This window comes from Paramormyrops kingsleyae, chromosome 3, assembly GCF_048594095.1.
Source record: "Paramormyrops kingsleyae isolate MSU_618 chromosome 3, PKINGS_0.4, whole genome shotgun sequence".
NCBI classification, from domain to species: domain Eukaryota; kingdom Metazoa; phylum Chordata; class Actinopteri; order Osteoglossiformes; family Mormyridae; genus Paramormyrops; species Paramormyrops kingsleyae.
This window is the reverse complement of record NC_132799.1, coordinates 30,872,053-30,898,797: the sequence shown is the minus strand read 5'-3', so window position 1 is coordinate 30,898,797 and position 26,745 is coordinate 30,872,053. Positions and strand designations below refer to the sequence as shown.

The window sequence follows — 26,745 nt, the reverse complement described above, 5'->3', positions numbered from 1 at the left end:
GGTTGTGGTGTTCAGCTGTCCCTGCCAGTTCAGGGTGACCTAATCCTCCTTGACAGCATGCCAGAGCCCTCGGCCCAGCAGTGACATAGCAGCCTGGCAGAGCTACAGTTCTAATATCAAGACTCACAGACTTGTTATTCTTGAGCTTATGCTAACTTCAGTCAGAGGATGGGCGATGGAAGTGCTCAGGCAGTGGCTCTCAGCTGCCGATGTGTTAAACTCTACAGTTACAACTGTAACGCTAAGAAAGAGCTAAGTAAGGTCAGGTACAGTGAGCCTATCGACATTCCACTATACTCCAAAGCAGCCATTCTCAACTCATGCGAAAGGATCGCGAGGCCGAGTTGAAAATGTAATCATTTTAAAACTAGCATGCTCCTATGCTGATCCACGATCAGATTTCCCAGCCCCAATCCTAAATTAACTTATTTAAACAGGTCTTGGGTCTGCAAATGCTTAGCGCAAACCTAGTGAACACTCAATCAATCCAAGAAGCCAAACCACAGATGCTTCATTTAAGATTCACTGGCACATCCAGTCAGATTTGTGCGATAGGCATTGATTGGTGTAAATTGCAGAGTGCACTGTGCGCTTGATCATAGTGTTAATTTAAACCTATAATTGATATAGGGTCACGACTGAGCTGGCATGGTAAAAAAATTGGGTCGCGGTGCAAAAAAGGTTGAGAGCCACTGCTCTGAAGTCCAAATAACTGACCAGGAGTGAAGAAGAAAGGTAATCATTGATGTTTCCACTATCTGGGTAAGAGGAAATGATTGTTCACCCCTCTGAAAATAAGGTACTTTTATTTGTTTTTCACATATCCTCTCTTGTTCTCCTACATAACACAAAGACACATATTCTGTACAGCTGAAAGTGGATCTTGGGGTCCGAGCAAAGGATTAGCCATTAATCCAACACCGCCGGAGCAGCTGGGATTAAGGGCCATGATTCAGGGCCCAATAGTGATATGATCGGTCCACTGGGATTCAAACTGAATGCCATTATGGGTACAGATACAGGTTCAGGAACCATTTGGTTGCATACTGTTACTTAGGTGTTAAAAGCGATTCAGTGCTACCATTGCACTCTCATGTCATCTGCAACTCTAGGGTTTTAAGGGATGCGATGGTTTGTTAAACATTCTGCTTTCAGTGACCCCTGCTGTGATACTCATTAATTTTAATTTTGGCCGCCAATGAAACCACTGAACATTCTGTCAGCACTCCCAAAAGATGTGTGCTCAGTGGAATAGTTAATGCATTTTAATGGGGCCCGACTGAGAGAAAGTTCATTAATTCATCTTGTCCACTTATGTTGCAATTAATGATTTGGTTCAGTGAACCATACTGGTCCACGGTGATTTATTCTTCCATATTAATTTATACGGTGCTTACCTGCTCTCAAAATATTTTAGCTGCAGGAAGAAAATCAAGTTATTGCAGGTGACACCCTAGTGAACGGCACGTTACGGTTAAATCAGTATGCCATAATTCCGTGTTTATGATCCGTCCTACCCGGAAGATTCCAGAAACCAGGATGCAAATCATTCTCTTTTATGCCTGTGTTTTGAATACCACTAAAAATCCAACTGAGAAACCAGATCCTGTTTCCGATGCTGATTCTTTGCACAGGCGGGGGCGCCGCTCAACTCTGCTGATGTAACACGAATAAGTATTTAATCTCAATTTTGCCACTGAAATAACCGCAAGCTTGGATGTTTAAGCGTTATAGAAGATGAATGGTCGCTCCGGTGAGATATTTCGCTCTATACATGGAATAAAAGTAAAAAAAGGTTTTGCTCTGTTAGCCCTATTCCATTGAATGGGCTTGCTATAGATTTGTGAAGTAAATGTACTTGGTGTTTTTTTATTTATTTACTCAATTCTAATTGACACGTCTAGTTCACAACCTTGAGCCAAATGGTACGAGTATACTGGGCAATTAATAGCGCTCCAACACATGTCCGACTCCTACGCTGGTTTTCCTTCACAGACAAGTCCGCTGTCCACTGTTCAAATGCCATTTACCTTAAATCACGCCCACCCTGTCACCTAATCATCCAATAATACTGGTGGGGACGGGAATCGCGATCTTGGACTCGGTAAATGGCTGCATGTGCGGATACCACTTTCACGGAGCGCCCGATCCGGAGCGAGTTGGCACGGAACGAAATGGAGGTACGGCACCTGATATCTCATATTAATAACGGATACGTGCTCCCGAAGTGTGAGAAGTGCTCGGCAATCAGCGGACAGCTTATGAGGGGAGCCCGAGTGATCCGTGTCCAATTAGGATATTTGTGTGCGTACGGAGGCACAGACGCGCGGCGCTGGAGGAGGTTTGCACCGATCCTTTAGATCTCCTGTAGAAAAACCAGCTCAATCTGACTTGATATTTGGTGACAGTACAAGCGCTAAAAATACAAGGATGAGACCACCACATGAAATGTAATATCACAGCAGCGCCCGGGACAATTTTCTGATAAATTTATGCCTAATCTAATTATATAGTGATTTTAAAAAACAATTCTGACCAATGACTTTCTAAAGTAATCCCTCGGCCAAATGTGCAGGGGTAATGTGAAACCTGGGTTCTGCTGTTTCCCCCCTGTCAATGTTTATCCACGGTACGGGTGGCGAGAACTGGATGAATGAACTGACGCGTAATTTATTATTTATGTCAAAATGTTTTATGTGAACCATCTCGGATTCAGATTTGGTTTATCTGCTCGTGATGACTTATTTCAACACGCGAACATATTGTGGTAGTATTTGTCTATTTATATACTGGATGTTTATTTCACCGAATGAATCAGAGTTGCACGTCCCCGGTCCGCAATTTTTACATATAGCACATGTATTTAAACGACTTTAAAACCTGACAAATACTAACATTGAAATGCTAAAAGACAAATGTACTCTGGTATTAACTCGTCGTTTCCACTGTTTTTTCCTAATCGATTAACTGATGGATTATTAATTAAAGCATTATTAGGGTAACATGGGTGTTTTATTCCGTTATGGACCGCACAACCTTGAAATACATGTAGTAGGCTATGCACAGTGTGCATCGAAGGACATTTTCATATATTCGAATTATTTAATTCTGAATTTAGTGACGAGCACATAAATGGTTTATGGAGAATTCGGTTTCAGAATTATTAATTTTCTTGTAAATTGGGGAATCATATACAGGTATTTGAAAGGCGGTCCATGTAGAAGCACTTCCTCACGCCTGTCAGTGGGGACAGGTTCACCGGCCCCGCGGCCGGGGGAAATCGCAATGCGCTTGGGCGGCACAGGCGATATCCCCGCTTGTGTGCATACAGGCTGGATGCAGGTCAAACACACTTCATTTGGTGGCTGTAAATGACGCCGTGTGGGCAACGGCGCTTCGACGCACGGTGGTCCTTCTGAGTAAACTGTTGATTTGTAACAGGGACTTTGATATTGGGGGGTTCAACGTAATAAGTGAAATTATTGTGGATTTTTACATTTTTTTTGTGTGTGGGGGGGGGACGGGGACGTCACCCCCTGTTCCTACGCCCCTGTTAAAAAGAACGCCTTTTTAAACAGTGATAAATTTAATTGGTTTGTTTGATATAATTATATAATTAGTTGCATTATTCCTGCATAAAACACTTTGACCTTCACTATTAGTTCAGTTCTGTACTCATTCATTCATTAGTCTATTTATCTATCTGTCTATCATCTGTCATTTCATTCTTTCCTTTAACTGCTTATTTGTAAGGAGAAATGTAGGCACCAAATCATGGCAAACGAACTTGTGACAGATTTTTGGGAGTACTGATCCAAAATAAATCACCATCATCATGGTCACACCCCTATTTCTGGTGAGGATTGTGGTAGCAGTGCTGATCATGTCAGACCAGACCTCTCTTTCACAGTCACAGGCTGTGTGCTGTTCTGGTGGATCCCCAGATGTTCCCAAGATAACTTGGAGGTACAATCTCTCCAGCATATCCTGGGATTACCTAGAACAACTCACTTGGGGGCTGAGCAGGTGTCACCCATTTAGGATTCACAAACCACCTCTCAGTCCAAAAGGATTACTTGCATCAGAAAGGCGTGAGCCTACTCTGATGACTTGTGATCACCAGAGGCATTGTCAGAGCCTGGTTTTGCATTCATTGACCTGATCCACCTGTGAAATCCACTCTCTGTATTTCCAGCTCTTGCGAACAAGATCCTGAGACACTTGTACTCCATTGGTGAGGGCAGATTCTCCCTCCTCAGCCAGTATCATGCTCATTCCTGCCACTTCATACTCAAATCGTTTGAGCGTGTGCTGGAGGTGCTGGTCGCATGAGAATGGAAGCAAAATCTCACCTGCATGACAGGGATGTCACCTTCCAGGCTGGTACCCCTTTATCATGTCCATGAAAAGCACAATCTGGAGTGAAGACAACACTCTAAGTCAGTGCTCCCCAATCTGGTCCTCAGGGACTCACAGTCGATCCAAATCTTTGCTCCCATCCCCCCTCCCCTCTGATGCTCACTGTCAGACCACATTTTTGCTACCAGGAGCTGGGAAGGAACAAAAACGTGGGTCCGGATTGGGAAACACTGCTGTAAGTGATAAGTATGCAGACACAACTCTTACTATATTCACACAAGGACTGTATAGCATCAGATGTGGCCATGGTACCCCAAATTCCTGCAGAACTTCCTCGAGTATATGCCAGGACACATGGCGAAGTCCAAGTAGAAGTTTACAAAGCACATGTAGACTGCATTAGGATATTGCCACAAAAGGTGATCCACTGGTCCACAGCTACACTGGAATCTAGAGAACTGTGATCCACCTATAATCGAAAAACATCCCCTCATCTCCCATTTTAAAAATAGAGACAACCACTAGTGTTTTCCAATCTAGAGGTGCTTAACCTTCCATGCACTCAAAAGACAAGTGCCAACAATGTTACCCCAACAGAATCCAGTGCTTTTGACATTTATGGAGGAGTTTGCTCTACCGCTGTAGCCTTTCCGTCATGGAGGACTCTGACCACCAAAACAGCATGGGATCCATCAGAAGTTTTCAACATTGTCTGCTTTTAATGTAATTAGTCCACTGGACTAATGGGATTCCTCAAAGAGTACCCCCTCCCCCATAAAATATTCCCAGAGTTGGTGTGAAATATGAGAGTAAGCCAACATTTTTTTCCAGTGTAATGCCAATCTGAAATGGTCATAAGATAATTTCTCATAAGTTTCTCTCTTAAATTGCGCCCCCATAACAGATGTGGGGGGGTATACCTGCTATAAGGCATGTCATGCTTCTCCTTGTGGGCTGCAGGCCGGTGGCCAGTCTAACTGCCAGCTCTCCTTCTCCACCCTGACCACAGGTCTCTGCTATAGGTTTCACCTTTTGACCAAAGTTCGAATGGGGAGGCAAATTTTACAGTATTAAATGATTCAACTTGATGGGTCGCGTCCTCTCGGTCCCCACCCTGCATTTGTCACTGCGGTTTCTTTTAAATTTATTCATCTGAGCTGACAAGGTGCCCTGTACTTGCTTGGTGTAGGTATGGTTGGTGCAGCGCTTGCAGAATTGAACACCAGGTTAATCTGCACCAACGATGTAACTAAAACGATGTAACTAAAAATTTAATTTTTTAATTTCATAAAGACATGGTAATTGGTTCCCGCAGAAAAGAATCGCATTAAGGGGGGAAACTGGTCCGGCCACAACAATATCAGAGGTTCTCGGTGTGGCAGTAAGCCACTGCATGGTTTGTGTTCCAGGGCTCCGTGGAATCCCCTGCGCTGGAGTTTGAGTATGGAGACACGGATAGCTTCACAACTGAGCTGGCAGGTAAAGTATTCTCTGTTAACAACCACACCACACTATGGCGATAGTTACATCATATGTATATGGCACATTTGCTTAGCAGCCTTTCAGTGAACAGAGGTTTTTATACATCTTTGCAACTGTGTAATATATTAGAGCAATTTCTTAGTATCTTGCTCTAAGATATAACATAAGGACTCTATGAAGTGTAACCTTTTGGTCAATGATCAAGTTGTTTAGCCATGGTGGCCCTTGCAGCCCATGTTCTGATACTGCGTGTTGCTATGGTTTTCCACATGGTGAAAAGAAACGCTTGGTAGGGATAGCGCATGTTTGTAATTCAAGGTGGGTGGGATTACGGTGGACTGTCAATGACAGACTTCATATGAGCTAACATTCGGTCCCCACTGTGTTAAGATATATAATGACTGACGGCATACTGTAGTCCCACCAGCTATGGGTTGTGAAGCCTTGTCTGTTCCATCTTTTGCCTCAGTTACGGGGGCAGTGTTCTGGAAGCAGTTGTGCAGAGGTTGAAAATACACCTTTCTTCCTATCCCCAGAGCTGTACAGTTACACAGAAGTTCCAGAATTCATCCTGAACAGAGACTGCTTTGAGGACTTCAGGACTGAAGGTACCACAGGCACTGAGTTATTCTCTAAAGGCTGTGACTCACCTTCTGGCCTTTTGTGGACCTCCTTGCGTTTGCTTCTCTTCTTGTTCTGGGACGGTTTTGAAGACGTCTTTAAGGCACTGGTTCATTTCTTGCACAATGGCCCCTAACTTTCTGTAAATACCTGACCCTACAGCCACCAGGGCCAGAAAGTCTGTGACGTGTCCTCCATCTGTAGAGAAGTGAGCACAGTCCGCACAGCTGAGGTGGTCTGTGTCTCTGGTAAAGGTGGACGACCATCCCTCTGTCCACTAAACAAATTACGGAATTAAACTGAGAAAATGTGTTATTCTATGGGTTATTTTAAAAACAAGAGTCTACTAAGGGCAGAAAAAGGGCTATCCAACAGAAATTACATTCCATACCTGTGTTTAAAATCAAAGGATGAAGACAAAGAACTCAACTACTGCAGCCATTTGATGAAGTCAATTAAAATTCGTCTAAAACATCAGTCAGATAAATGGTTTATCCACCCATTTATCCTGTGTAGGGTCATGGGGATCTGAAGCCTATTCCAGAACTATAGGTGCATGGCAGAGAATAACCCAGGGCAACACAGGGCATCAACCAATCAGAGTTCACACATGCATTCACTCCTACAGGGAATTTGGCAGGTCTGATTCACCCTAGCATGTTTTAGTTGGGGGACCACACAGCAGGGATTCCAACCCTGGTCCCACAAGTGTGTGGCAACAGTGCAAATCACTGCACCACTGCGCTACCCTTGAAAAATTATTTACCCAATGTTGAATGTAAAACTGCTGCATTGCGTGGACTAAATAATATTTGGGAACCTACAGGGGTTGGACAATGAAACAGAACCACTGGCTGATATAATGTTTGAGGTTTCGCACCTATATATATAGCCAGCCTTCACTGATTGCACATTCCACCAATAAGAGCAGAGTGTGAAGGTTGAATTAGCAGAGCAATAGCAGAGCTGTATATAAAATATTGCAATCCACACAACATAATGGGAGACATATCAGAGTTCAAAGAGGACAAATCATTGGTGCGTGTCTCACTGGTGCATCTGTGACCAGGACAGCAAGTCTTTGTGGTGTATTGAGAGCCACAGTATCCAGGGTAATGTTGGCATACCGCCATGAAGGATGGACCACAAGCAACAGGAGTAACTGTGGACGCAAGAGGAAGCCGTCTGAATGGGACGTCCGGGTACTAACCATGATTGTAGACATAATAAACATAAAACCACAGCTGCCCAACTCACTGCAGAATTAAATGCGCACCCCGACTCTCCCATTTCCTCCAAAACTCTTCACTGGGAGATCCACAGGGTCGATTTTCATGGCCGGACTGCTTTAGCTAAACCTTTGGTCAGTCATGCCAATGGCTAAAGTCGGTTTCAATGGTGCCAGCAGTGCAAATCTTGGGCTGTGAATAATGTGAAACATGTTTTGTTCTCTGATAAGTTCATCTTCCCTGTCTTTCCCACATCTGGGAGAGTTTCGGTGTGGAGAAGCCCCAAAGAGGCTTACCACCCAGACCACTGCGTACCCAGAGTGCAGCATGGGGGTGGATCAGTGACGGTTTGGGCTGCAATGTCATGGCATTCCCTAGGCCCACTAACTTGTTCTAGGTGGGTGCGTCACTGGCGAAGACTGCTGAACTCTTTTGAAGGACCATCCTCACCCGGTGGTTCAAACATTGTACTCTGAAGGTGGTGCCGTGTATCGGGATGATAATGCACCAATACACACAATAAGCTTGGTAACAGTGATTCTATGACATGAAAGTGAACTTAAACATCTCCCATGACCCGCACAGTCACCAGATCTGGATATTATTAAGCCACTTTGGGGTGTTTTAGAGGAATGAGTCAGGAAACATTTTCCTTCACCAACATCACATAGCGACCTGGCTACTGTGAGAGGAATGGCTCAAAATCCCTCTGCCCACTCTGCAGGAAATGTTTCTGTCATTAATAAGATGAATTAATGCTGTATTTGCCTCAATAGGAGGCCCTACACCATACTAATACATTATTGTGGTCTAACATTTAGGTGTTTCAGTTTCATTGTCCAGCCCCTGTACATAACCAATCACATAAATAACTTTATTAAAAGTTAATGCACAGAAGTTAATGTCATAAATACATACATACATAATAATGTGAAGATTTTCCTGCTCTCAGTAACCAGACTCAAGCACTGTATCCCTGTAGCCCTGGAATAAACGTGGCCTAAGATCATGGTTGCCTTCCCTTGTCTGTCATGTCTGAGTTGATGTGTAAATCAAGAACTATCATATGACTCAAATGCAGAAGGAGAGTCACCCCCACCCCCAGTCCCTCCCCCGTTGGGATTCATTGTGTGCTGCCTGCTTGATGGTGTTGCAGCAGATCTGTACTTTGCAGATGACCCAGCTGTTCTACATTCACCAAGGTCTGTTATGACAGAGGAAAACATCCTGAAAACCACTCAGTGGTCACTGTTGTGGGCAGGCAGGCAGTGGGTCCTGCTCACAGCTCCATGACCATGGGTTTCAATCTAACCACAGCAATGTATGAGGAGACATTGTTTACTCTGTGTGTGTGTGTGTGTGTGTGTGTGTTTTTCAGGTCCCCACAAAGATCTGTGAATGCAATCACAAAACTAAAAATGCTAAAAGTCTCGTATTTCGCTTGGTTAATTATGGATAGGGTTAAGGCTGGGTAGGGGTTAAGGCCGTCATGTCAGGATTAGGAGGTCAGAGGTCATGAAGACCTCATTTCCAGACTGCTGTGTAACAGAAAGTGAACTTGAGGTCCCGCCGGTGTTCCCTTGAACGCTTGAGTGTTCCTACTTTTAAAAATGTTTCCCCACTAATGACTTTCAACAGCTCTGGGGAAATCCACCTTCTAGATTTCGGCTCCGTGTCTTTAGCTTGGTCTGGCCTCACAGATTAACACACAACACTGAGTGCCTGTAATGTCCAGTCCTGCTTTGGGCTGCAGTCTTTGGCCAGGGAGCTTTAATGAGTATTGCTGAGCTCAGCTAATCTTTCACATGTGAAGACGAGTTCGAGCGTCACAGTAGCACGGCGCTCTCATTCATATGACCCCTCTGTCTCCCCTCCCCCAAGTGAAGGAGAAGAGGTGGACTGAGCTGGGCATCGTTGAGCAGAGGGCCTATGTGATGCGGCTGCTGGACGCCTTGGAGGTCACCAACAAAGACAGGAGGCTGAGAGTGACCCGTGCCATCCTTTACTTAGCCCAGGGTGAGTTTTTCGTGTGTGCGTGTGTGTGTGTGTGCGCATGCACATGCTTAAATCTCCCCCTGCTGATTCATCATGAATCCCCCCCCCCCCCCCAGGTGTGTTCAGTGAGTGCAGTACAGAAGCGGACATCCTGCACTGGTCCAGGCACAACATCTACCTTCTGCTGAGCATGGGCACTTTCACGGCGATGGTGGAATTGCTGAGCATGGAGATGGAGTGAGTCGCCATGTGGCCCCCCTTCCCCCCCCCAATATGCTATTGCCACACTTCCTGATTGGTAATTTTGTCACTACCAGCCTTCGCCCCCCTCCAACCTCCCGCTTCTTATAAACATCCTTATACTAAAAAGCTCTAGAGCTAAGCCATCTTTTCACGCTTCTCACCCACAGAGGAACCACATTAAAAACATGCTGTTATAATAGCTTCTCCAAATTTGATTTTGGAGTCTCTGCTTGACAATAGGATCATTCATACAATACCTGTACTGTAGCACTGAGTCAAACATCTTCTAAGTCATTGCCAAATAACTCTAGTCGGTGTTGTAGGAGCAGTGTTGTAGGAGCAGTGTTGTAGGAGCAGTCTTGTAGCGTCTGACAAGGTGCCACGCTCACGAATGGCACGTTTAGGTCATTTGAGACATTTTTCAAGCTTCCGTTTTGCACTGTAAGCTTCAGATAGATGAACTCGGTCACTCCCAAATTTTCACTCCACGAAGACCCAGTGGCTTTCTCATTCAGAGCCGAAGGAAGCCAAAGTCAGAGACCCTCCCCATTCCCCATGCCTAATGGTGTGACCTCCTGACAGCCTTTCAACACCCCCCCCCCCCCTTATGGCGGTTCAGCGGAGACACTGAGGTGGCAAGAAAGCAAGCAAGCAGCTGTGGAGTGGATCCTGTCCCATGCAGGAATATTTTTAGTGTGTGAAGCAGCAGACCAAGGAATATTTATAGTACCATTTGAGTCAGGTTCTGGAGTGGGTTATGTCACGGCTTATGAGGGAACAGCCCATCCATTGGAGACCGTGGACCATGTTTAGCTAAACTCCGAGCAGCACTGTGACCAGCCTCTCAATGCGACTGGACCAGGTATTTCCGTTCCATGGTCCCATTGAGTTGATATAGATCTCCATATTGCCTCTCCTCATTTTTCATCCTCTGTGTGCATTGCATAGCACCAAGGTTAAACAAATGGGCTTGAGACTGAAATATCGCCACTTCAAATCCCATATAGGTGTTTGTGTTGTGTCTTTGACCCTGGAGGAGATTATTCATGGTTTAGAAACTTTGTAGAGAATTTTTGATTCTCCTGTGCTTTTGGTGGGTTCCTTACTGTGTTTGTCCATCATCCTGCAGCAATAACCAGGCATGCAGTAATGCAGTGAGTAAGCCAGCCATCTCCCTGGTGGACAGCACAGAGCTCAGGTGAGACCTGAAACAGGATCGGATTGGCTGGGATCATGCTGAGCATTCCCCAGTGACGTCTTTCCGAATCGCGCCTGATTGCTGCAGGAACAGCCATCCTGGTTGCTTTCCGGAGATAATTATACATAAATCTGCTAGGATTTCTGCTCTTGATCAATTGCTTATTGTTATGTAGTTTATTAGTGTGAAGTAGCACATCTTGTTTTTCGCCCACATGAGATGTATTTCCAGCAAACATATGTTAGCAAAGTCAACATCGTCCTCCAATCTTATATAATTACTGGAGAATACATATTGTAGGAGCTTTCATGTTCTGGGATGATGATCATAATAAACCACTTAGGAAAACTCCGTCACATATTTTTACACTCTGTGAATATCATGACCATATTCTGAATGTGTGAAAGTAGGCTAGTCTTCCTTAACATGTCCAACACTAGAATAGCTTACAGCTGTACATTGCAGTGAACTGGATTTAAGTTCTGAGGCAGATAATTAATGAAGTGATTTCTTTTAAGTCCTTTGCTGTTGAACGCAACATGGACTTACCATCCTGCGGTTTCATCTTGTGACCTTTTAATTAGAAACCCCACATTATTTAATAGCTGCCTCCTGCTGGTCTTGGCGTGCTCTGGCTCTCCAGGGTCCTGCTGAACGTCATGTATCTGATGGTGGAAACCGTGCGCTCAGAGGCTGAAAACGACAAACTGGAGTGGAAGATGGCCAGGGAGACCTTCAAGGTGGAGCTGGGTGAGCAACCGTCCACCTGCCCAGACACGGGGGGCCGCGCTGCCTCTTCGCACTTGAACAACACAAGCTTCATTTTGCCTCTGTGTATCATAGGAGAATAAACAGACAGATGTTTAATTGACACTTTAGCGAATATCACTGGTGGTTGTACTGGAGGGTGGTGTGTGACTCACCAGTGATAGATTTCTTCAGTGAAAGCCCAGGGTCTTTCAGAGTCGAATGATGACGCAGGTTCCTTAAGCTTAAGCAGTTCATTAAGACAGAATGAAGATGTTACAGAAACGGTTGGTTCAGTGTCTGCATCTGTCTCTGCCCCCCCCCCCCCCACCTGAGGGAAGCGGGCCTTTCTCTATGGTCTTCTTACAGACTCCTGGAGCCAGGGGGGGTCAGACAGCCTTGGTAAGAGTGAGTTGTATGAGAGGCAAAGAACATGATGAGGAAGCAAGTAACAAGGACAGAAAGAAATATAAAAATGAAAATATAAAAGAGATAAATGAATTAACTAAATAAAAAATAACTACAAATTAACTAGAGAAATCCCTCACTGGGATAGGTCATGGGTTCGAATCCGGTCCTGGTAGAATGGTCACATGTCCATTGGGCCTTTGAGAAATGCCCTTAATACCCCCTCCTCCAGGGGTGGTGGATAAATGGCTGGCCCTTGTGCTTGGACCCCAGGCTTTGTCCCCAACTGTGCGTGTGTGTGTGTGTGTGTGTGTATGTCATAGTTAGCGTTAGCATTTTTCCCATCGAAATGAATGAGCGGTCCCCATAAGGATATGTTTACTCTACATGTGCGTGTGTGTATGTGTGTGTGTGTCAAAGGAGGGAACAGAAGCATTCCAATGCACCTGTATAAATGGCAAATAAAGCAGTTTTCATTACTGTGTTACGGCAACTGTGCTTCAGTTAAAGAAAACACAGAGCTTGTTCTTTCGATATTCGGGGTGTTAGGTGGGGGTGGAGAGACCGGGATGATGAAACCTGAGGCTGCATGTTAGATTATTTGTTTCTTTCAGTGCCTCAAGCCCTGATCACCACCTCCCACCCACTTGGCAGGTTCCTCGCTGCACAATGGCGAGCCCTTTGCGCTCATGCTCTTCGGCATGATGACAAAGTTCTGCAGCATGAACGCCCCTCACTTCCCCATGAAAAAGGTGCTTCTGCTTCTCTGGAAGACGGTGCTGGTCAGTCTCGCCGTGTTGTGCTGTTACATTTATAGAGCTCATCATCAGTTACTCACTCAAAGGCTCTTGAGCCCTTGGGAAGTTTTTCTGACGTGACAGATGGGGTTCCGTCCCGTTCTGGAACATGTTAATCGTCGGCAGTCTTCTTGATGAGAACTTGGGAGTGACATTATGAGGGGAGAAGGATGTAATGTGGGAATGATTAATGATGCTTAGCCACAGGGAAATTGTCAGTGTGCTCAGCGGGATTAAGATGCATTTACTGGATTGAGTGTGCGCATGTGCTTCCAGTTCACCCTGGGAGGCTTTGACGACCTGCAGCAGATGAAGGAGAGAAGTCGTGAGCAGCTGGGCCTTCCCCCGCTCCCGGAGGACAGCATCAAGGTGGTGCGTGCCATGCGGGCGGCCTCACCCCCCGCCTCCGCCATGGAGCTCCTCGAGCAGCAGCAGCAACAGAAGAGGGGGCGCCGAAGTCGCAGGGTGACTTTCCTCTCCTCTTCTCAGCAAGCAGCACCCGGTTATGTGACTCCAGATACCCGATCCGCAGGCATACCTTAAATAAAAAACCTGCATCGTAGCTGAGATTGTACTGGGTGGATTGCTGCAGATTTGCTGCAGTTTTATCAGACAACCCTAGAACTCACACCTGACCACCGTTCAGACTATAGCTGGTAGGCGAAAGTCAAGGTTTTGAATGTGAGCACCGTGATTCCACTCTGGTGACATGGGACTCTCCAGCACCAGGCTGCTGAGGTTTCCACTACAGTCCAGGTCAGTGTTTCTCAAACCGGTCCCCGGGAAGCCCCTGACAGTCCACGTTTTTGCTTCCTACCAGGATGGACAAAAATGATGCTTCTTGAACCATTTGCTATATTTTTTGACCCCACTAGATGGTGCTCTTGGTTTGCTTTGAGGCATGCTTTGTGCCCTACAGTGAGCGCCATCTACTGGGGTCAAAAATACAGCGAATAGATCATGAAGCATCATTTTGTCCATCACTACTGACTGGCTGGAAGGGATCCAAAACGTGGACTGTCTGGGCGTCCTTGAGGCCCGGACTGAGAAACACTAGCCAAGACCATATCTTCAGAGGATTTCAACTTTGCTTTTGAACACCTCTTCCTTCTATTTCTACAGATGGCCTTTCTTGATAGCTTGGAGGGAGACATTCACTTTTCCAAGAAGCAGGTCTTTCACCACGCTCCCTTTTGTGCACTCGTTTTCTGGGCTGGTCCTGCACCCTTTTGTGTCCATCTCTACCTACTCTTTCTCCTCCTGTTTCTGCTCTGCCTCCATGCAGGCTGCATTTTTTTAGTCATCCCCGCTGCTTCTAGTCTCTCTTGAGGTTTGGCGAGAATGGAATAGGCACCAGCTTTTATTAGAAAAATGGCTGTTCCGCTGGAGGATGGGCCCCATGTCACCATTTCTCTTCCACCGTTAAGAAATCGCCATGGCATTTAATGCTACATCAATGCAACCCATGCCTAAGGCTTGTGTCATGGTTGTCTGTCACTTCTTTTATTTAGCTTGGTTTGCTTTGTTGTTTTGGATAAAAAAAAAGGCCTAAATGTTAGCAGGAATTCATAGTGGTTGTTTTAGAAATAAAACATTTTTCCAAAATTTATTTTAGAAATCAATTAAATGCTAAATATATGAGCTTACTGGATTTTATAGGACTTTCTATTCTGTTGACTTGTCTCTCAGTCCAGTTCTATAGCCAGTCAAATGAGGGTATCAAATTACTCATTTATGCTTCAGAATAATGTATTGCATCAGAATTAAATTTCTTCTCTGAAAGAAAATGTGACATTCCCCGATCTTTCATAGTCGTTGTTGCACTGTGATGAACATGAGGGGGTAACAGTGAACGCCCAATGTGGGTGTCCTGCACTAGCCCCGTTTCCATGCAGACCCCCCAGTCTGCATTCAGTCACAATTTCCAGGTGTTTGGAAACACTACTAACCCATTCAAAACAAGACAATTTCAATAAAATCTGAAGGTCTTTTTCAGCCTTTAGCTATGTCAGATTCGATAGCACATGTGTCCTTCATCCAAAATGGACCATTGTCTGAGAGCTGCTTTGGGGATGTCCTGTTTTCCCTATAGCTTAGGAAACCAGACAAGCCACTGCCAGCTTTCATGTGAGGACTGTGTGTTTGCCTGTCTTTCAGCTCCTGGTGAAGCAGGACAGCCTCGACACGTATGGAGAACGGGACCCCTTCAAGAACGACGAGGTGAGGGATGAAGAAGATGACGGCGAGGACATGGACAGCACGATGGAGGCCGAGGTGGACCCCCTGGACCGTGACACCATCATCCAGCCTCCACTGCCACCTCCACTCCTTCTCTCCACCCCTGCTGAGAGGCTTGGCTTTCCGAAGGGCCTCCCCTGGGCACCCAAAGTCAGGTGGAGGCTGTTCCTCAGATATCGTTGCCCCAAGCAGACCGTTCCTGCTTCGCTGCTGTGTTACGGGGTCTGCTGTTGCAGTGCATGAGCTTTCTTTCTCCCAAGGTCGTAACTTCTAGCGCAGCAAATGAAGGGCAGATGTAGAAGGTAAAATCCCATTAACTGTATGAGACAAGCTGAGTGTTAGAGCACCAAAGTAATGTACAGATGTAAAGGTTTGCTAGTGACTGGCCATATTTCCATAATGCCATCATCAGTCAGTCACAGACATATTAAATGTGGACCTTCTCTAGCTGGCGTCCGCTGAATGTGCAGAAGTTACACCGGCTTGACAAGTTCTGTTTTTGTACAGAGAGAAAGACATTTTGCACTTCCTGGAGACAAGCAGGAACAAATTCATTGGCTTCACTCTGGGAAAGTAGGTACTGCGTCTTTGTCAATGGTCAGTGCCGTGAACAGCAAGTCATCTTTCATTAGGTTTAGGATTTGTGCTTATTACAGAATTAGCATAAGCAGCACCAGGCCAGGGAAATATTTCTGGAGAAGAAGGAACAAAAATGGAAAGATTGAGAACTGGGTGTTGATTAACTTTGACCCTGTCTGCAGCTAAGTAATTACTGTTCAGTCTCCCTCTAAAATTACCCTGCAATTCTCCCGCTGTTGTTGAAATCCCTCATGCTTGACAGTAAGTGAAGACCTGCAGTAGAAATGGACTGATTACAGACCTAACATCTAATGAAAAAAGAGTAGAGGTGTGGTGCTTTAAGTGAAAATTCGTCAGCGTCCCCTTGGTGTAAGAACACTTTTAACACTATTATGTCATTCACTAGTACATCATGTTAAACAGTGAAAAGTACAGAAAAAGTATGTTTTAATTGCTGAAAGCCACTAGAACTGTAAAATGTTATATCAGCGGGATCAAGGAATAGAGACGGAGAAAGATGGATGTGGAATTTAGCTTTACTGTGAGATCTGGGGTGTAGTTAGGCCTATTTTTACCCCCCCCCCCCAAATAAATGTACACTAATTAGTTTAAATAATGTGGGCCATTTCCATCAGACCCCCTAATAAAGGCTTGAAGGCGTAGCCCCCTCCCCCCCTTTCATAAATCTCTAGTGTTGCTGCTGTCTTGGATTACGGCATGTTGCCTACTTACATTCTCCGCCCGCTTGCAGTACCTTAGTAATTTTGTATCAGATGCCTATTTTTGACCATTGTTCTGCTTGTGGGATTGTCCTGCAGTGACACTGAAACCTTGGTTGGTCTGCCAAGGCCCATCCACGAGAGTGTGAAGACTCTCAAGCAGGTAGGCTAACTCCTACCTCATCTTTCACCTGAATATTAAAAACCCATAATGCTGATTGAGATCCATCAAACTAAAACTAAATCAAGCCCCAAAATATTCTCAAATATATCAACCTGACCGCCTAATTAGGTCCATTCCAGTCTTGTGTTCCCTCTAAGATCCCCTTTGGTGATTATATTGCATGGGCAACATGGTGGAGCAGTGGTTAGTGCTGTTGCATGCTAAGGTGAATTGTAGTTGACAAATTGTCCGTAGGTATGAATGGTGTGTGTGTGTGTGTGTGTGTGTGCGCCCTGCGATGGGCTGTCGCCCCATCCTCAGTTATTCGCTGCCTTGTGCTCGTAGCTTCCAGGATAGTCTATGGACCCCCGCGACCATCAGTAGGACAAGCGGGTATAGAAAATGGATGGATATTGTATTGCATCATGTGACACAAAGAGCATTATGGGAGAACTTGTCTGCCTGCTTTTCACAGCACAAGTACGTCTCCATAGCGGAGGTACAGATTAAAAAGGAGGAGGCACTTCAGCAGCGTCCCATGACCACGGTCAGTAATGGCCTCCGTCTCTCTCCCATTGGCCTGCCAGCTTCCACCCATGACTCAGTCTGCTGTCTATTGGTCAGGGTATGGAGGAGGTGGAGGAGATGCCTGTGGAGATCCTGTACCAGCGAATGTTGCCCAGCCTGCCCCAATATGTGGTGAGTATCTGGCACCTAGTCTCCAACCAGCTCCACTCTGACTGTCTACAATCTGTTTTGTCTTCGATTAGTTTGCATGGAATCTTTTCTTCCTAGTTCAAACAAATGTCCTTGAGGTTCTGACAAGTTTCCAAGTAAGTCATGACTATAGAGGAATATGCTTCTTTAATGCATTTATAACCTCCCTCAGATAGGCCTGCTGAAGCTCTTGCTGGCTGTAGCTCCCACCTCCAGAACTAATGTGGACTCCATCAATGTCCTGGCGGACGTGCTACCTGAGGAAATCCCGTAAGGGCCTGGCCTCCCCCACCTGTCGCTTCAGCTCAACCTCAACTGCTTTTAAATCAAATATATTGTTTAAATGTAAAATTTTATCATGTGCATGTCCGCGCAATACCTGTCCATGTTCACAGTCATGCGCCACATAACGACATTTTGGTCAGCGACGGACCGCATTCACGACGGCGATGCCATAAGATTATAATGGAGCTGAAAAGTTCCTGTCGCCTAGCAACATTGTGATGTCATGGCACAATGCATTTACCCGGGTGTTTGTGCTGATGCTGGTGTAAACAAACCTACTGTGCTGCCAGTTATACTGTGCTGCCAGTTATACAACATATACAATACATAATACTTGTTGATAACTGTTACTGGTTTATGTATTTACTATACTGTACTCTGTTGTTATTTAAGCTGTAGTATATATCCTAGGTGTCTAGTAGGCTATATCATCTAGGTTTGTGTGAATATACTCTATAAACCCTGTGAAAAAGCCCGGCACCGGCTCTGGCACCACATTGGTGGAAACGAGGCATGTGATTTTCTCACAGCGACGAAATCACTTAATGACGCATTTCTCAGATTGTATCCTCATCGTTAAGTGACGCATGACTGTATCACAAGTAAAACTGAGTGGGAAATACAGAACTGATAATAGTTATTTCCTCCTAGTACTTCTTATTTGTCAGTTTCACTTTGTGCATTTATCATATTTAAATACAATATTTCCCATTTAATATTAACTCCTTCACACTGACTTCATCTTGTTGCTAAACCATTTAGAGCAGTGTTTCCAAATCCGGTCATTAGGGACCCGCAGACAGTCCAAAGTTTTGCTCCCGAATGTGGACCATAGCTGTCAAGTCTCCCGTTTTGGCCGGGAAACTACCGTATTTTACCCCTCTTTCCCGCCGTCCTCCCGTATTAGTATTTTCCTGTAAATCTCCCGTATTATAATATCATTAAAAAAAAAATTCCTCTGCCTCTTCAAACTGAACTGTCAGTAGCCTCGTGAGAACTGCCACTTGCAGTAGTCTGCAGGTCATTTACAACATTAACCAGGTCATAAATGCGGAGGTTAAAATGGCAATGCTGTGTGCGGAAAACAACGTTACTTTCACCTTCTGTGACGACTTCAACAAGGATACAAAGTCTGCAACAAATCTGTATAAGTCATTAGTGAATGCCAGAGAGCCACATGAGTGAAGATGAGAAATTAAAAGAAAATGTGTAATGAAAATAAAACGTAAATGACAAGTGGTTATTTTAGATTTCTTGTACACCTGTCTTAAAATGTAAGGGATACTGGAGCTTGGTTGGGGTGGTGGGATGGCTCGCGGTGGGTGCCGGAAAATTTCTATTATTTTCAAATCCAAAACTTGACAGGTTTGATGTGGACTGTCTGGCAGGGAGCTCAGAGGGCGTAAAAAACAAGGACCGACCATGGGTCCTGGAAGAGCTGATTGGGAAACACTGAGTTAGAAGATAGTTACTGGTGACAGATGGGTATCCGTATAAATCTGCTGGTCTCATCTGCCTCTCAGAATCACAGTCCTGCAGAGCATGAAGCTGGGTGTGGATGTGAACCGGCACAAGGAGATCATTGTCAAGGCTATCTCTGCTCTACTACTGCTGCTGCTGAAGCACTTCAAGCTGAACCACATCTACCAGGTCAGAGTGCCAGTCCCCCCCCCCAGGGTATGATAAGCAGAAGCAGGAGCTGAGGGACACAGGTGAGCCCTGAGTAACTCAGACCACAGCTAATTGAGCTAACCTCTTGCCTCTGTCGAAACTGAAACAGTATTGCCCTCAAACAGTGTTTCTCCTTTCTGTGGAAGAGAGGAATCCCAGGACGGGGTTTTCACACAGAGTGCTAGTGCTGCGGCGCTGTGTCTGCTAACAAGTGTATCGAACCCTATGATTAAGGTTTGGAAACATTAAAAATGTCCAGTGCGCCTGATGTTCCCAGAACGTCATCCCAGTGCTACAACTACTACTATAACTAAGACTAATTACATAAAAGGTAATAAAAGGCATGGTAGGGCAGCAGGTAACCCTGTTACTTTACACCGCTAAGGTTACGGGTTCGAGGCTGGACAGCACGTTTGTAGTATACACATGGAGCACTTTTATAAAATTATATTTTATATTAAACCAATATTTTTCAACATTAATTGCATTAAAAGGATGTTGAGGTAATAATGTTATCGTGCTGACATTGACGGAACCTTTGTTACAATGTAACACATGGAAATAACATTCCATTAATGCTACATTAAGAACATTCTGTGCCAAATTTGAGAGAACCGTCACATAACATTAGCTGAAGCTCTGTGAACGTTCCCTGTTAGCTGGGGTATTCGTATCGGCGTGACCTTGCTTAGCTGGGACTGAAATCGCCGTAGAGTTAACAGTATGTATGTTATGGTATATCGCCCTCTATAGGTCTGTGAAGGAAAGACCAGAATAATACCACTGGACACCATTTTCCATTAGCAGAATCTCTACACTTTATATGCTGGGAGTTTGAGACTGTTTGTTTGGTTGCAATCCTGAAGGACATAAATCATTAACGTGCGTTGAGGCTTCCTCTAAGTGCATTCTGAGAGGGTTAGTTCTTCTTATGGACCACTTGGTTTTCACTTATGGCTTTGCTCAGCAGGGGCATACAGTCCCTCACCACCCAAATGTCTCCTAGATGCACAAATGATCACTAGATGGCATTTCTAAACTTGGGCAAGCTTGTCTAAATGAACTGAACATTTAAAGGAAAGGCTAACATTAAATAAACATCTAACAACAAATGAACAACAAAAAATGTGTAACACTTTTCCTGCACCTTCATAATGCATTAATAGAACATTCAGCGCAACTTCAAAATGCATTCATAAGCAGCATATAAGTATACCGTAACATCCTAACATACATTAATATACACATTATCAAGAAACATTATAATCATAGAATAGTATAATGCTTGTTATTAATGTGTATTAATGCTTTTAAGGTATATTAGGTTCGATGCTGCTTATGAATGCATTATGAATGTATTATGAAGGTGCACTGAATTTTCTACAAATGCATTATAAAGACATTATGAGTGCAGTTAATGTAAAGCATTACCAAAAATTCTATAGAATTCATGACACAGGATATGAATCCTTTCACTTACCACAGACTGAAGTCTTACAGTTCTCTGTCCTATGCCTCTCTCCATCTCATTTTTTTCTGTTCTTTCCACTCTCCATCCAGTTTGAGTATATTTCCCAACATCTAGTCTTTGCTAACTGCATACCGCTCATTCTCAAGTTCTTCAATCAGAACATCGCATCCTACATCAGTGCCAGAAACAGGTATGCGCGAATCCCCTTCTGGAATCAGTTGGATGACAGTGACTGGTCTATGTGTTTGCATGTTTTCTTGTGTGTGTTTCCTGTAACCTTTCTCTCCACCATCTGACTTAGGATCGGTGTGTTGGACTTCCCTCACTGCGTTCTGTATGAGATGCCAGAGCTCACAGTGGAGAGTCTGGTAAGTCCAGCGCTCAGCTCCAATCAAACCTCATCCTCACTGCAACTCCGTTCCTTTATGTCTCCCAAAATGCAAATGAACTCAATTGCAGCAAATATGGAAGGTTCCCCTGATGACCACAGTCAACTTACAGTAGAATTTAAGAAGAATTACTATAGTTGTTTTAAAAATTTAGCAGGAGACTATTAGAAGGTTTTGAGTTTTAAGCTGGTCTTTAGATTTCCTCACTTCTATGGCCAGTGTTGAGGAAGCTACTGACAAAAGTAGTCCATTACAGACAGAAAGTTCAGGTCCAGGAAGTACAAATCCAGACCAAGGTTTTGTTTCAACCAACCAGTTGAGTACTCTGTGACTGTGACTCTTTATACTCAACTGGTTGGTTGAAACAAAACCTTGGTCTGGATTTGTACTTTCTGGACCTGAACTTTCCACGTCTGTGTGTAATGGATTACTTTTGTGAGTAACTTGCCCAATACTGTCTACGACTTTATGTTTGCTTTCTCAAGAGTGTAAGAGCAGTTCTTTTGGGACCTTTTTGAGTTAGTCCACCTACTTATAAGCCACACCATCTGCTGTGTGTGATACCTGCACACAGGAGTCTGGAGATGACACCCAGTTCTGCTGGAGGAACCTTTTTTCCTGCATAAACCTCCTGAGGATCCTCAATAAGGTCACCAAGTGGAAGCACTCTAGGACTATGGTGAGTTTTCAACAGGGACATGCGTCCCTTTATGTTGTACAGGATAAAAAGTCCATCGCCCTTGGTTTTGCTGCTCTGCTCTTTAATCTCAATATTGTCTTTCCTTCCAGATGTTAGTGGTTTTCAAGTCTGCTCCCATCCTCAAGAGGGCACTCAAGGTCAAGCAAGCTATGATGCAGCTCTACATTCTCAAGCTGCTCAAGATCCAGACAAAGTATCTGGGTCGACAATGGAGGAAGAGTAACATGAAGACTATGTCGGCCATTTACCAGAAAGTGCGGCATAGGCTCAATGACGACTGGGCTTATGGCAATGGTAAGACTGTAAGCCCCTACTTGTGTCCAAATATTGAATAGCCTGCTTGGTATAAAAAAGTACTAACATTTTGCCCTGTGTCCCCAGACTATTTAATAAAATAGTAACCATCCTCCTGTTATTGTGAAACATTTTGTGTGTTTTATAATTTAACCAAGCCTCAGTACGAAATTGACATTCTGAAGTACAGTACTCAAAGGTGCTATTCTTCACCTCTTGTAGGCTGGTATAATGTCACATATTTAAGATGTAAATTAGTGACCATTCTTAAGGGAAGGAGGATAAATCTATTTTGTTATTTGGCCACTTATAGCCTCAGTTGAATAGAGGGGATGACTTGGGTGGTCACCTCCTTAGTCAGCCATCCGTGTCATATGCTGTCTCATCAGAATGCTGGCATCCTTGCCTTTTCTTACCAAGTAACTCAGTAAAACTTTACTTAAAGCAGTCATCATAATGCATAATAAACAGGGCTATAATGTGTTATGCCTTTTTATAAATAGTTACAGCCATGTTTATAATACTTTATGAATGCATTATAATACTTTATGAATGCATTATAACTAGTGCTGGGCAAGTTAATGCGTTATTATCGCGTTAACGCAGTACTTTATTAACGCCGACAATTATTTTATCGCGAATTAACGCAGTTTATTATATTAGTAGTAGTATTATTTTGAAAGTCTGTTGCTCGCTGGCTCTGAATCAGAGCATGTGAGCGGAGTGGAGGGGAGCGCGAAGCGGTTTTTTAATTAAGGCTGGAGCGGTCGCTCTGTCTCTCCAATTTCGCTCCGATACCGCTCACACTACGATTCTGAGGCGCGCCCAAATCTACCCAGAATTCATCTGTACAACTATCAAGACTGTTACACAAATTGGAACGAGATGGAATTCGCAAAGTATTTCACAAAGGCAACTGATAAATCATACAAGTGTACTATTCTTATCAAACGTATAGATGACAATAATGTAGAGCAAGAACAATAATGTGGTGAAACTGTTTCAGTGAGTAAAGATTCACTTTGGAATCACTTTTCTCAGAAACATGAGAGGGTGCTACACGAACAGGCGGAAGCCAAAGCAAAACGCGAGCAAGTTTTATATGGTTGTAGCATATCAAGTCTATAGTAAATTAAAGTATAAAAGCCTATAAAGTAAAGATCGGTAATCAAATAAATTCATTTTGTCATTCAAAGTAGGTCTAATAGGATTTTTTAAATTTCACGTAACGCTGTCAGTGAAATTTTATTTTATAGAGACGCAGCAGCAGCATCAACAGAAAAAAATTGAGAAATTTAAAACGTGCATGTATATTTAGGCTATTAAGCCCACTGATTCCTTTATTTTTAAGCCTTTTTTTGCGTGGAATGCCATTGCCAAACCTGTCTGTTGTTGTCTATATGTTGCTTAAAAATAAATATTTTCTGTTCTGAGTGGCAATGTTGCCGTTGCTCATATTTCTTTATGACATAAGGCTTCGGTTTAAGGTTACTTTTGTAAGGCATGCAGATTATTTGTCCCTCTTTTAAATTGGAGCGAGCGTGGAGCGATTTGACTGGAGCGGGAGGAAATTTTAGTGGAGCCAGGAGCGGTGTTGAGCGGAGCGGCTTAGTGCGAATTAGAGCGGAGGAGCGGGCGGAGCCAACAGCCTCGTGAGCGAGGAGCGGAAATTCTCACCGCTCCACTACGCTCACATGCTCTGCTCTGAATACACCTACAAACCATAGGTCACAGGAGGGGAGGGATGTTGATCAGTACTGGCTTGGAATGGGCTTCATCACGCGTTTCAATCAATGAGAGCATTTGGGGTGGGGCTAAGACTGCTGCATTGTTACATGTGCTTTTATTCAGCACAAACTCAGCACCAATAATCTGAGACCACTTAAAATGTTATTATTCTATTTTTTGTTAAAATCTTTAAACATATACTTTTCAAAAACCTATTTTCAGACATGCTGAGAAATTGTAAAAAATCACATTATAGACATTTCTAGGTAAGACTTTTGAGCTCTGAAGCTTAGACACAGGGGTTGGCTACACATAGGTGAAAGAGACATTCTGAAATTTTATGTGGTTTGGTTACTAAAGTGTTAGAATTTTGGAGTGACACTCTTTTTCCTCAAAGTCAGTGGCTTTCACAATGAATATTGATTGAAACGCAAGAAAGTAGCAACAATAAAATCCCTTTCACAGTTTATTGGTAGATGGAATGAAAAATGAAACTGTGACCATATAAATATAGAAAGCGATAAATATGATGCAGTGACTATTATTAACACACGGGACGAGGGCATCGTCAACCGCGTATCTTTCTTGTGTATTTCAGTTTATATCTCGCTGAAATCATTATGTAGAATCATGAAAAAAACACTGACTAAATCTGTAATCGGTCTTCTTTTCAAAACTTTCATTGTTGGAAGTATTAAAGTTTTTTAAATTAGGTTAAATAGGCAAAAAAGCAAACTGTACCACCTTTCTTTGTCTTACTTGCATCAGGAGTGTATAGGACTGCTCTCAGCTGAAGATCACTATTCACATTCTAAATAGGATGGGTTTGAACTGGCGATCTTGTGATTACAGGCAGACAGGCTTAGCACACTGAGCCATGGACACAGGTACAAGAATTGCTGCTGAAAATGGCAACAATTTCTACCTATATATATTTGAAAAGTAGACCGTCCAAGGTTTCTGAGGGTGTTTTTTAAATGTGTATATGACAAAAACTCGCAGTGTTATTTAAATGATTTGGCGAAATTTCTGTCAGGCGGGACCGCCGACCCCAGAGGTTTAAAATAAAGTGCACACAACACTACTTTTGAATTCATTATTAAATTTTGCGCATAACATTGCGATTAATCACGATTAATCAGACAAATCATGCGATTAATCACGATTAAAGATTTTCATCGTTGCCCAGCACTAATTATAACGCATTGTGAAGGTGACTGCTTTAAGTTGAGTGTTACCAGTGGTTCTACAGCTTATGGTCTCCCACTCAGCAGCTGATCCTGTCTTCCCTCAGACATTGATGCCCGGCCATGGGACTTCCAAGCAGAAGAGTGTGCGCTGCGGGAGAGTATCGAACTGTTCAACAGACGACGCTATGGCAAGAAGACCAGAGGAGAGTTTGTTCCCGTGGACAACTGCCTGCAGAGTGTGCTGGGCCAGCGAGTGGAGCTGCCCGAGGACTTTCCCTATAGCTATGAGATGTGGCTGGAGAGAGAGGTGTTCTCCCAGTCCATCCAGTGGGAAGAGCTCCTGCAGGCTTAGTGAACTGGCAGTAGACCTAACAGCCTTTTGTGGTTGGATCAAGAGTGGAGAAAATACAGCAGTTCAATCATTATGTCAGTCATTTGACTGATTTGAAATACATGAGACTAAGTAACATCAGATATGTATAGTGATGCTGGAACACACTCTTTGTACACTTTGTAAAGCACAATGTCCTGATACTTCTTGTCAGTCACTTAAAATAAGCGTTGTTCGAGATAGAGAAGGTGAGGCTGCCCTTTGAGATGGGCCCTTCTGATGCCATGAGTGCATCATTTTCATCATGGGGAAGTGAAGAGCACTTTAAACAATACAAACCATTTTTCTACTGCATCCTTTTCTATGTCACACTGAGTCTACTTGCCCTAGTTCTGCTGTCCTGGAGACAGTGTATAGCATTCAACAGCATTCTCTTATTATTTGCATTCAACAGCAAAAATCAAAAAGCACAATAGGCTTAGTTGAGATTTGGTTTACATTTAGACCTGGGTTTCTGGTTTATTCATATTTGCCAGTTTCTGGAAATGCTATCTTGTTTAATGCCAAACCACTGACTTTGGGAGTAAAAAAAAACAAAAACAAATGTTGATAAACCGCTGTCATTTCAAGATGTGTTTTGTGTGTTTAGCAATCTGGAAATATTGTGTGGTATGCATTTCTGTTGTAATGATATGCTACTTTGCAATTCTGCACCTATGAGATTATCTCCTCTTCAGCATAATGTGCAATCAGTAACGTAGTTCATAATGGAATATAAATTAAAGAGCCGCCTGCTTTAGAGACTTGCCTTCTATTTCTTCTAACTAAAAAGATCTTTGCAGTGTTTTACTTCATACATTTCATTTGTACAGGTTTAGGCAAAATCCATGTACTTTACCCATTGTTACAGTGAATGAGGAGACACACTCTTACCACTGTGCTATGTGACTGTTAGTCATAACCTTATGTTATAGCTTAACTTTAACTTTAATAAAGTGGTAGGCGTGGAAACCACATGAAGCTCAAGCAAGGTACACAATGTGGCAGCTAATTAGCACAAAGACAAAGCAATTAACCAAATAAACAGGTTCAAGACTAGTTCTGAAGGTGGTAACATTCTGAAAGGGGTTTATGCTGAATTTCGTGTGAAATGTTCTGCTCTGGGATTAAATTCAGATTATGTCATATGTA

General features: G+C 43.7%; 1 protein-coding gene across 4 annotated transcripts; it reads left to right on the top strand.

The window, feature by feature from the left end:
* The first annotated feature begins 1,664 nt into the window (after positions 1–1,664).
* On the top strand, positions 1,665–26,355 carry strip2 (striatin interacting protein 2). Of its 4 annotated transcripts, none has more exons than XM_023841330.2 (22): positions 1,665–1,753; positions 5,769–5,838; positions 6,378–6,449; positions 9,573–9,707; positions 9,803–9,923; positions 11,059–11,127; positions 11,771–11,877; positions 12,937–13,064; positions 13,356–13,544; positions 14,202–14,252; positions 15,237–15,472; positions 15,825–15,890; positions 16,715–16,778; positions 17,254–17,325; positions 17,403–17,477; positions 17,668–17,765; positions 19,304–19,430; positions 21,012–21,112; positions 21,224–21,290; positions 21,886–21,990; positions 22,101–22,305; positions 25,328–26,355. In XM_023841330.2, the coding sequence occupies exons 1-22, from the start codon at positions 1,742–1,744 to the stop codon at positions 25,573–25,575; spliced, it is 2,418 nt and encodes an 805-aa protein (XP_023697098.1). In that variant the 5' UTR covers positions 1,665–1,741; the 3' UTR covers positions 25,576–26,355. The 4 variants fall into 4 exon arrangements, with proteins under 4 accessions (XP_023697098.1, XP_023697096.1, XP_023697095.1 ...); XM_023841328.2 differs by lacking the exon at positions 1,665–1,753 and adding an exon at positions 2,088–2,180 and having other exon boundaries at positions 12,937–13,034; XM_023841327.2 differs by lacking the exon at positions 1,665–1,753 and adding an exon at positions 2,088–2,180.
* The last annotated feature ends 390 nt before the right edge of the window (positions 26,356–26,745 follow it).